We start from the raw sequence: 12,025 nt of genomic DNA, 5'->3' as shown, positions 1-12,025 counted from the left end.
CTTAGAGACTAACAAATTTATTAGAGCATAAGCTTTCGTGAGCTACAGCTCACTTCATCGGATGCATTTGGTGGAAAAAGCAGAGGAGAGATTTATATACACACACACAGAGAACATGAAACAATGGGTTTATCATACACACTGTAAGGAGAGTGATCACTTAAGATAAGCCATCACCAACAGCAGGGGGGGGGAAGGAGGAAAACCTTTCATGGTGACAAGCAGGTAGGCTAATTCCAGCAGTTAACAAGAATATCAGAGGGACAGTGGGGGGTGGGGTGGGAGGGAGAAATACCATGGGGAAATAGTTTTACTTTGTGTAATGACTCATCCATTCCCAGTCTCTATTCAAGCCTAAGTTAATTGTATCCAGTTTGCAGATTAATTCCAATTCAGCAGTCTCTCGTTGGAGTCTGTTTTTGAAGCTTTTTTGTTGAAGTATAGCCACTCTTAGGTCTGTGATCGAGTGACCAGAGAGATTGAAGTGTTCTCCAACTGGTTTTTGAATGTTATAATTCTTGACGTCTGATTTGTGTCCATTCATTCTTTTACGTAGAGACTGTCCAGTTTGGCCAATGTACATGGCAGAGGGGCATTGCTGGCACATGATGGCATATATCACATTGGTAGATGCGCAGGTGAACGAGCCTCTGATAGTGTGGCTGATGTGATTAGGCCCTATGATGGTATCCCCTGAATAGATATGTGGACAGAGCTGGCAACGGGCTTTGTTGCAAGGATAGGTTCCTGGGTTAGTGGTTCTGTTGTGTGGTGTGTGGTTGCTGGTGAGTATTTGCTTCAGATTGGGGGGCTGTCTGTAAGCAAGGACTGGTCTGTCTCCCAAGATCTGAGAGAGTGATGGCTCATCCTTCAGAATAGGTTGTAGATCCTTGATGATGCGTTGGAGGGGTTTTAGTTGGGGGCTGAAGGTGATGGCTAGTGGCGTTCTGTTGTTTTCTTTGTTGGGCCTGTCCTGTAGTACTTGTCACCATGAACTTGAACTAGTACTTGTCACCATGAAAGGTTTTCCTCCTTCCCCCCCCTGCTGTTGGTGATGGCTTATCTTAAGTGATCACTCTCCTTACAGTGTGTATGATAAAACCATTGTTTCATGTTCTCTGTGTGTGTGTATATAAATCTCTCCTCTGCTTTTTCCACCAAATGCATCCGATGAAGTGAGCTGTAGCTCACGAAAGCTTATGCTCTAATAAATTTGTTAGTCTCTAAGGTGCCACAAGTACTCTTATTCTTGCTTTGTGGTCTCAATTTCTTGCTTCAACCCCTAGAAAACATGTCCCTCTCCATATAAAAGTTCAGAGAATATATATATATGGCCACTATAGAGTCAGAAACAGTGCTTGTGTGACAGATACAATGTTATCCAGATTTCAGCTGATATATGTGCCACTATTAAATTTTAAATAAAGATTTTAATAACCACCTTTTGCTTTAGGAGAAGTATTTTAAAAATGCCTTCCAGAAAAGTATGCATTCTAATGCATAAAAAAGTGATTTGTTTGGGGTGTATTGTCTTTTGACCCACAGACCTACCACCAAGAGTGTTAGGAGAAGTTGCACAGGTTTTCGAGACAAAAATGTGGCTCTGTTTTAAAAGGTACAAAATAAAGCAGTTAACAGAGCCTAGGACACCAGAAATATTTATTTAAAAATACAATCCTGCTTTTTATGGAAAGAGAGAAAATCTGTTCATTTTATTTTGATCCAACTGCTTTATAGAAAGAGCAGAATAGTAAGTTTTCGGAATGCAAGAAAGTCAACCACAGGGGCGGGGGAGAAAGAGTTTACAATTTATTTTCCAAAAACAACCCTCACCCCTCACCCCCCCCCCCCAAACCCAAGCCTGATTAACCACAACACATTTGAAATATTTCTCATTTTTTTCAAAGACTCTTCACGAGGCACACTAAATCCACAACAAAATCCAAGTGGGGAGTTTGATTATTTTACCTTAAACAACATCTTCCTCTCGGGACACCTAGACAAACTAAGCTCATGAAGCTTTAACCTTAGATTTCCCAGGCCCTAGACAAAAGGTTGACCCGATGGGCTTGGGCCAAGCGAGGTTCTGGGGCGTGCACCTTTCAGCACCAAGGCCAGAGCTCCCCCACGGGCACGGATCCCCTTGCACAGTAAAGCGGGACTGACCCGGAGAAGGAGTTGGAAAAGCCACGCTCCAGTTCTTCGGCAGAAGACACTTTGCCAGCCACCTGTTCGGTGTCCCCTGTGCTGCCAACGAGCCACCAGCCGCTGAGACGCAGCCGAGCGGCACCCCCATCCTGCCCGCGGGAAGCACAGGGGGAGCGCCCGGGAGCCGGGCTCGGCGGGGTCGCTGAGCGCGGCCGGTTCCAGAGCGCTGCCTTCCAGACGCAAGGGGGGAAAGTCCGGTAAGGAAGGGGCTGGCGCACCCCCGCCCCGGGCCGGGCTAGCAGAGAGGAGGGCTGCGGGGGAGGGTGGCAGGGACTCTAGCCCCCCAGGGCAGGGAAATCCCCACCTGGGCTGTTGCTGGATCTCAGGCGCCTTCCGCAGAGACACTGCAGCATGTGCGAGCCTTTCTTCAGGAGAAGCCCCGGAATCTTCATGGGAGTCCCCGGGCCGCGGCGCCTCCCTGCGGTGCGGGGAACCGCGACCCGCCACCAGCCGCAGGCAGCCCCGCGGGCGCACGGAGCCGGGGCGGAGAGCGGCGAGGGCTGCGCGCCCCCAGCAGCCGCCGCTGCTCCGAGCCCTCGGAATCGCTCCAACGTGACTTGTTGGGACTTTTCAGGGGAGGGGCCGGGCTCTGGGAAGCTCGTCAAGCCCCGGAGCCCGTGGGCCCTGCCCCCTGCCGGGAGCGCCACTGGGGGTGGGGGGGACAACCGCTCCCAGGCCCGGGCTGCCGATCCCACCCCGCCGGGAGCAGAGACTCCGGCTCCCCGGCTGCAGAGCGCCCCGGCACCAGCCCCGGGCGGAGATAACGCCCCGGGTCCGGCCCGGCGGCAGGAGAAGGCGCGGGGGGGTTAGACCGAGGGGCGGAGGATCCAGGGGAAGTGAGGTCGGACGGGACGGGGGGGGCGCAAGGCGGGACGGGGGGGCGCAGGGCTGGACGGGGGCGCCCAGGATGGGACGGGGGGGCGCAGGACGGGGGGAGCGGGGCGCAGGACGGGACGGGGGGAGCGGGGGCGCAGGGCGGGACAGGCGCCACGGACTGGCAGAGCAGCGCGCTGCGGAGTTGCCCAGCGCTGAATTGCTCCTGCCCCCGGGAGTGTGAAGCCCCCATTGCACATGGGCCCCTGGCTGGGGACTTGGGGCACGCGGGGCAGGGGGGAGGGAAGGCAGGAGAGCGCCCCACTGGCGATGGGACAGAGCCGCTTCGGAGAGTTGCTGGTTAATGCAAAAGGAGACCCTGGCTGTCAGATTTCTCCAGCCCGGGGAGCTTCTGGGGCGTTTCCCCAAAAAGTGCCCAGGGGCTGGATGGGACAGTCAGCCAGGATCGTCCCTTACACCCATCCCCCAGAACAAGCCCCTGTGCCCTGCCCCTGCCTGCACATTTCACGGTGACCATTACACAGGGCCATGACTCCCTGGACTCCGCTGACAAGCGACAGCCAGTGCCCCTAACACCGCTGCAAACAATCTGAATGTCACTGCTCAGAGAGCTGCGGTCCAAGGAGGCTCACCATGGATTGGGGCCTCAACTTTTACTCGCTGGTAGGTGCCTTGGCCAGTGGCCTCTGCTTTGGGCTAGTGTTTATTTTGCCTGGTTGAACCTTTGAAGATGATGTTCCCATTGTCTGGGGACACAAGCACCCGGTTAGCTGGGTCCAAGCTGAACCCCGGCACACACACATAGCTGGGGGCTCAGCCCGACATGCTCAGGTCCTAGTGAATGGACTCCCATGGGGGACTCAGAAACAGGTGTGGCCTACGGCCCACCAGTGGGGAGTTCTGCTTTAAAGCTCTCAATGGCCCATGGCCAAAGGACCTTGGCTTTGCAGTTCCTCTAGCCCAGCAGTTCTTAAACTATGGGTCAGGAGCCCAAAGTGGGTCACAACCCTGTTTTAATAGGGTTGCCAGGGCTGGTGTTAGATTTACTGGGGCCAAAGCCTGAGCCCCACCACCTGGTCGAAGCTGAAGCCCACGGTCTTCAACGCTGGGCAGCAGGATTCAGGTTACAGACCCCTGCCCGGGGCGAAGTCCTGGGGCTTCGGCTTCGGCCTGCCCACCCGGGACAGTGGAGCTTGGGCTTTGCTTGGGCAGGCTCTGGCTTCGGTCCCCCTTCCTAGGGCCATGTAGTAATTTTTGTTGTCAGAAGGGGGTTGCGGTGCAAGGAAGTTTGAGAACCACTGCCAAGCCCCATGCGGTGCTGGTCTACGTCACCAGTTCCTCCTCTCCTTCTGCTCCGAACGCTCACCCTTGCCTGCCAAGGTTTACAGGCAGGAGTTATTCCTCCTAGGCAGACACACCCTGGGGTAGCAGTACTAAACAGTGCCAATGGAGGGCTTTTCATTTCCTATTTCACAGCAGCAACAGAACCCAGGTGCACCTCTGGTCTTGGGGGATTAAGCTGATGAACTTGGTCCAATTAAAGCAACAGGTACAAGCTGGTGGAAGAAGTGTGTCTCCTGGGGGGGAAACCCTGTCCCCTATTAATATACATGCCTACCACACTCGCTCTAGGCTGCAGTGCTTCAGAAGTGGGTGTCAGATTATTTGCACAGGGAATCATTCAGAGACCGATTGGTTTAGAAGGCTACTCCTTTGCACTTATACAGACAAAATGATTCTTCAGGGTTTTCATCAATTGTTTTTGGAAGCCCTACAAAAGTTAGTTGTCACCATAGGGCAGTCGTCCAGGTCAAAGCTAGCACCAGCTCTCTTTGCAGGGGTGAATTCCACACTCATGGCAGGATGGCTACTATGCTGTATGAAAAGCACTATTGAGAAAGTTGCCTTTGATTCAAGAAAGTGCCCAGAATGGAAAAATCCCTCACCTAGAAATCAGCCTGGAAACCTCCCCATAGGAAGTAAAACTCCTAATATGAAGCACACTGAAATGGAGCCTTTCATCAGAGTGGACCGTACCGCATCACTGAAATGCAGCCAGGCCCGGGGGCAGTTTTGTGCACCGCTGGAGCCGATGGCAGTAGTGTATGGGCCCCATATTGACCCGGTGCACAGAGTGAATTTCAGTCTGGATTGCAGCATGCTCTGAATTGCTTGCCTACCTAGTCTCTGCCTCTCAAACCATCATCTATCCCTGCTTTTGTTGGAGTCTGTCAAACCTCCCACTGCTCTTGGCTGTGTGTGACCATCCCCCGTGGTGCAGTATTGATAGAGGGCTTCCATGGGATGTAATAGGAGCGTAGGCTTTGTGCTGCCACTGTAGATGGGGTGCATTTCTCCCCAAGAGTTCAAGGGGGATTCAGAGTTTTCACTGTAACAATGAGAGAGGATGCCTCTAAACCCAGCTGTAAAGAATGAGGCAGAGCCAGCCTCAGGTGACAAGTTATGGGCTCTATGGGCCAGGAGTAGGGAGAAAGGATGAAACTAGTGGTCAGGTGGTACCCTGGGATGTAAGTAACCAGCGTTTGAGTCTCTGTTCTGCCACACGCTTCCTGAATGACCTTGGGCAACTCGCTCTAGGACTCCATTCCCCATCTATACAACAGGCAGATAGCACTGCCCTCCCTCACCAGGATGCTGTGATAATACCTATATTACAGATGGGGTGCTTGGATACTCCACTTGGATACCTAGCACACAAGTAGAGCCTGGCTCTCTAGTACTGCAGCTGGTCAGGAACTTTTCCAAAAAACAAAACAAACTTTTAATGGAATTTTGATTGGGCTGGGGGGGGGGGGGGGAGGCGGTGGTATTGTATAGCCTGGTGGCTAGGGCACCCATGGGGCGGGAGAGACCCAGGGACCAGTCCCTTGCTCCATTGACTATTTAAATTATTTATCTAAAGTGGAACAGCTTTAAAACAGGAGAGACTGAGGGAAACCCCCATCAGACTATCCTATAGCCTTCTGGTTAGGGCATGCTCCTGAGAGGCAGGAGACCTCTGTTTAATTCCTCTCTCCCGCTGGGTCTCCCATATTCTGGGTGAATGCTCTAAGTTGTAAAGGGAGCCATTCCTCCCCACTTCCTCCTCTTGCGAGAATGACTTAGGCGCCCAAGCTGCCTGGCCCCAGGAGGGGGTTTCTGTTCCTGGATTGCTAACAGAGCTAAGTGCCTCCCTGCAGCCCAGACTTGGCACCTATCTCTGAGAGGGGGCGGGGCTTAGCACACCCACCTCTCATTGGCATCTCCCATTGGCTAGCTTAGGCAGAACCACACCTAGTGTGCTGGCTCTGTGGGCACCTGTCTCTCCCCATGCCTTGGAGAGGGAACTACTGACCTAACTCAGGGGTTTTGGATCCCATTGCTGTTCCAGTGAATTTGTAGATGCCTAAAGAAGAGATGTTGTGCCACTGAGCATTGCAATGCCTGAGTCACATTGTGGCTCCAGACCCTAGCTCAGGGCAGTTAAAATGAAAGCCAATTCTGACCATCAAACCAGCCATTAAACACAGATGACAGCTGCATTTCTGATTTAGATCTTAAAAAGCATTTCAAATGCTTGCTTGGTAATTATAAACCGATCATTTAAAAATTGCAAAAAGAAGAGGCTGCTTATTTCTGTCAGCTAATTAATTACATTGTTGTAGCACCTCAAACCTTACTGTGCAGCTTACTCCTTACTTACCTTACTCCCAGGGATTCATTATTAATCACAAATTTTGTGCCCACAGTACTTATTGCCAGGGTACCCTCTGCTGAAAGTCACCACAGAGGGGATCATTAACTTCCACATCATGTATTTATGATCACCTACCCATCCAGGTCATTCCAGCAAACTCCTTGGAAAAATCACCATGCCACAGAATAAACAGAATGGCCCCATATCCCAACTCCATATCTCAACATATGACCCTACACAAACCACCCTGCCCACTCTCCCAGGGCTATCACCCCAGTCTCCTTTAAATACCAGAGCAATGCCTGTTTCTCTATGCTTACAGAACACCGCCAGCAGATGGCAAACTGAAACTACTATTATTACACAAAGATATAATCACCTCATCCCCCTTCTCCCAAGTTTATCTTTCATCCACCTGCTACATCTGGTCATGAACCAAGACTGCAAGTCCTCTGGGGAAGGGCTGGTACATTTTCCTACACTGATGTACAGTACTTACCCCATGGAACCCCCAATGTCTGACTGAGGCTATTGCAACATATACTGTAACAAACAACAGTAAAGATCCACTTCCACAAATGCTTCAGTAGCACACCTGGAATGTTAACAATTCTGGGCACTGGCAAATCAAGAAGAAGGGAGAGTTTCAAATCAAGACGCCTTCCTGCCACCAGCCCATTCAGAGTTATAAACGAGGGGGATCCATCCTTAGTGCTTCCACTGATCAACTGCAGCAGGTCACACCAGGAGAGAGGCAGTCCCCATCTACACTACAGAGCCTATACCAGCATAGCCCCGGATGCAGCCTACACCAACAGAAGATGCTTTTCTATCAGTCCAGGAACATCAACTCCCTGAGCGACATTGGCTATGGGCTTGTCTATATGACAGAGACTTTATGAGCACAGCTACAGTGCTGTAGCTAGGCCGGCATAACCCCATAGTGTAGATGCAGCCTACAGAGATGGAAGGGGTTTATCCGTCCGGGTAGGAACACCACCTCCCTGAATGACAGTAGCTACGCTGACAGAAGCATTCTTCCAGTGACATAACCCCCAGAATAGATGCTGCTAAGTCAGCATAGCTGTGTCACTCAAAGGTATGGATTTTTCACCCCCCAACCAATGCAGCTATGCCAACATAACTGTTATGTGTAGACCAAACCTTAGGTACAGGGAGGAGAATGTGTCCCTGCTAGTGAGGTTTGGATGGACATTAAAGGACCCTATATAAATTTGGGGAACATTTAATAATCAGGAAACTGTGAGAAACACATTTATACACAACTAGCAACCTAGGTCCCAGATCTAGGTTTGTTAGCACAATATACAAGTTCTGGGAAAACCCAGTAGAAATGGTTCCTTACATTAATAAATAATAAATAAATAAATAAATAAATAAAAAACTCTTGGTTAATTGGTGTATTTAGGTAATCTGCCTGCAGAGCTGGAAATTTAGCCACAGCAGCATTCTGTATGTGCATGCAAAGGAGGAATGGAAACTAGTTTGGTCAGTTTCACAGTTGTCCCTGAGAAAAAGGAAAGAGAGAAATCACTTTTAAATCTCTTTTGAATTCCTCGAGTAGCAGATGCGATCATCCACATCAATGACAAACTTTTAAAAGGTAGAGGTGGGATGGCAGGGATTCTTGTTTTGTTTTACTTTGACAGAGTTGGACAAAGAGCCCAGAAATTATAAATGAATGTTCATTTGAATGCAAGAGGGAATTCTGACCCTGCCATATTGGTGAGTGGATCAGGATTAGCATGATGGGCGGAAATAACATTTTAAAAAATTCCAGGATATTCAAATACATTCTTTGAGGACTATGATTACAAATTATTCACCTAGGTCTTCTTGATAGTGTCTAGCTGAACTCGAGCTACAGGGCCTGATTTTGATCTTCAAAGCCGTTCTGCATTCTGGTTTCAACAGAATTAGTCTTGATTTACATCACAGGAAGGAGAACAGAATCAAGCCCACAGAGAAGAAACAACTGATGCATGTTGTCACTTGGCCATTTTAAAGACTAGCTGTAAAAGATTTGCTGTGAACACACTCGTTTCCTCTGTAGACAGATACAGCCTTGCTTCTGGCAGGGGTAAGCCGTGAAATGGAGGCAGGAAAATGGCTAGAGGAAGGTCCTTTAGGAAGCATAGTGCGTTTTGCTCAGGGTTTGCACAGCACCTAGCTCATTTTGGATGCAACCACAATGTAATCAATAAAATAATAATTCAGTTTGATAAATCATTCAAAACAACATGTAAGCCAATCATTAAAGCCCATGCCACTCTTGGAAAGATAACTGAAATTGTTTTTAAGGAGAAATGCAGTGAAATAGTCAAAGGATATTGATGGAGATGGTTATTCATTATAGTACAAAGATAGGGCAACTCAAGATGAAATTTACTCCTTTGCAGAGGGCTTTGGTACAGTTAGGTTTAGGTACAGTTTCTGTGGGACATAAGTCATGCATAAACCTTGTTCTGGTTCGCTGCATGGGAGCACCCACAAGAGCCATGATCAAATCCCACAGCTGGTCAAATCCCACTTGTAGGTGGAATGCCATTACTGAAAACACCCCTGAATAAGACTGTCAGGATTCCCTCCCTACTCTGAGCTCTGGGTACAGATATGGGGACCCACATGAAAGACCCCCTAAGCTTAATTCTACCATCTTAGGTTAAAAACTTCCTCAAGGCACAAATTCTTCCTTGTCCTTGGATGGTATCATTGCCACCACCAAGTGAGTTAGACAAAGATTCAGGAAAAGGACCACTTGGAGTTCCTGTTTCCCCAAAATATCCCCCTAAGCCCTTCACCCCCTTTCCTGGGGAGGATTGAGAATAATATACAACCAAACAGGTAAAGAAGGTGAGCACAGACCAGACCCTTGGGTTTTTAGGACACTAAAAACCAATCAGATTCTTAAAAACAGAACTTTATTATGAAGAATAGAGTAAAAGAAGCACCTCTGTAAATAGAATGGAAGGTAAATTTACAGGTAATAAGATTTAAAAACACAGAGGATTCCCCTCTAGGCAAAACTTCAAAGTTACAAAAAAAAAAACGCCCACGAATAAACCTCCCTCTTAGCATAGGGAAAATTCACAAGCTAAAATAAAAGATAATCTAATGCATTTCCTTTCTTTACTTACAATTTTTGTAATCTAGATGCTTGTTTTAGGAGATGTTTTTTCCTATCCTGGTCCCTCTCTGTCCAAGAGAGAACAACAAAAGACCACACAAACGAAACCTCCCCCCACAGATTTGAAAGGATCTTCTTTCCTTATTGGTCCTTTTGGTCAGGTGCCAACCAGGTTATTTGAGCTTCTTAACCCCTTACAGATAAAGGAGGGATTTTATGCTACCCTTAGCTGTATGTTTATGACAAAGACAAAGGCTGCATTTGCTGGAACACAAAAGCTTGCTTGGAAAGGCTCAGGCATATCAGAAGAGAGTTGCAAGGAAGGAACTGTATTGTCATGTGTGTACAAGAAGGTTGGAGCAGAACAGGGAAGTAAACTCAGATCTCCTAAGTCCCAGTCCACTGTTTTAATCACAAGCTCAGGCCCCTCCTCATCATGAAGGAAGTGAATCCATCAAGCCTGTCCAAAGACAGGTGACATTAGTTCCACAAGAAACCCAACCATACAGAACCTACATGACAGAATGTTCTGAAACATTGTAGTGCCCACCTTTAAAAAAGGGAAGAAGGAGGATCCTGGGAACTACAGGCCAGTCAGCCTCAGCTCAGTCCCTGGAAAAATCATGGAGCAGGTCCTCAAGGAATCAATTCTGAAGCACTTAGAGGAGAGGAAAGTGATCAGGAACAGTCAGCATGGATTCACCAAGGGCAAGTCATGCCTTACTAATCCTTGACTTATCAAAGCTTTTGACACAGTCTCCCATAGCATTCTTGCCAGCAAGTTAAAGAAGTATGGGCTGGATGAATGGACTATAAGGTGGATAGAAAGCTGGCTAGATTGTCGAGCTCAACGGGTAGTGATTAATGGCTCCATGTCTAGTTGGCAGCTGGTATCAAGGGAGTGCCCCAAGGGTCAGTTCTTGGGCTGGTTTTGTTCAATATCTTCATTCATGATCTGGAGGATGGTGTGGATGGCACCCTCAGCAAGTTTGCAGATGACACTAAACTAGGAAGAGAGGTAGATACACTGGAGGGTAGGGATAGGATACAGAGGGACCTAGACAAATTAGAGGATTGGGCCAAAAGAAATCTGATGAGGTTCAACAAGGACAAGTGCAGAGTCCTGCACTTAGGACGGAAGAATCCCATGCACAGCTACAGACTAGGGACCGAATGGCTAGGCAGCAGTTCTGCAGAAAAAGACCTGGGGTTACAGTGGATAAGAAGCTGGATATGAGTCAACAGTGTGCCCTTGTTGCCAAGAAGGCCAATGGCATTTTGGGCTGTATAAGTAGGGGCATTGCCAGAAGATTGAGGGACGTGATCGTTCCCCTCTATTCGACATTGGTGAGGCCTCATCTGGAGTACTGTGTCCAGTTTTGGGCCCCACACTACAAGAAGGATGTGGAAAAATTGGAAAACGTCCAACGGAGGGCAACAAAAATGATTAGGGACTGGAACACATGACTTATGAGGAGAGGCTGAGGGAACTGGGATTGTTTAGTCTGCAGAAGAGAAAAACGAGGGGGGGTTTGATAGCTACTTTCAACTACCTGAAAGGGGGTTCCAAAGAGGATGGATCTAGACTGTTCTCAGTGGTACCAGATGACAGAACGAGGAGTAATGGTCTCAAGTTGCAGTGGGGGAGGTTTAGGTTGGATATTAGGAAAAACTTTTTCACTAGGAGGATGGTGAAACACTAGAATGCGTTACCTAGGGAGGTGGTGGAATCTCCTTCCTTAGAAGTTTTTAAGGTCAGGCTTGACAAAACCCTGGCTGGGATGATTTAGTTGAGGATTGGTCCTGCTTTGAGCAGGGGTTTGGACTAGATACCTCCTGAGGTCCCTTCCAACCCTGAGATTCTGTGATTCTCTGATTCTATGAAAGCACCTGGGAAGTTGTGGGGAGGGAGCTGCTATCCATCTCCAGGAAAGACAGCAGCATGATATTACACACATCAAGCAGGAAAGACTGCTTCTTTAATTGCTTTAATCTGGTCAAGATGCAAGACCACCACATGTGTACAACTAATGGAAAACACTTTCAGCACTTGATTGATAGACTAGCATAGAAAATCTCTCTTCAGCTCACCAAAGCGGATTTAGAAAAGAAAGATGTACTATACCCTTGATCGTTTA

General features: G+C 48.5%; 1 protein-coding gene across 2 annotated transcripts in view; it reads right to left on the bottom strand.

The window, feature by feature from the left end:
• Positions 1 to 12,025, bottom strand: part of FGF12 (fibroblast growth factor 12) — a 309,214-nt gene that overhangs the window by 178,000 nt on the left and 119,189 nt on the right. Inside the window, exon 1 of one of the 2 annotated variants that reach the window (XM_043492340.1) lies at positions 2,513 to 2,615. The exons of the other annotated variant lie outside the window; for it this stretch is intronic. Within the exon in view, the coding sequence (XP_043348275.1) occupies positions 2,513 to 2,600 (88 nt within the window). The 5' untranslated portion in view covers positions 2,601 to 2,615. Of the gene's footprint in view, positions 1 to 2,512; positions 2,616 to 12,025 lie in introns of those variants that run through there. 2 annotated transcript variants of the gene reach the window in all.

The sequence above is a fragment of the Dermochelys coriacea genome, chromosome 9 (assembly GCF_009764565.3).
Source record: "Dermochelys coriacea isolate rDerCor1 chromosome 9, rDerCor1.pri.v4, whole genome shotgun sequence".
Lineage (NCBI taxonomy): Eukaryota > Metazoa > Chordata > Testudines > Dermochelyidae > Dermochelys > Dermochelys coriacea.
This window is presented reverse-complemented; position numbering and strand designations above follow the sequence as displayed.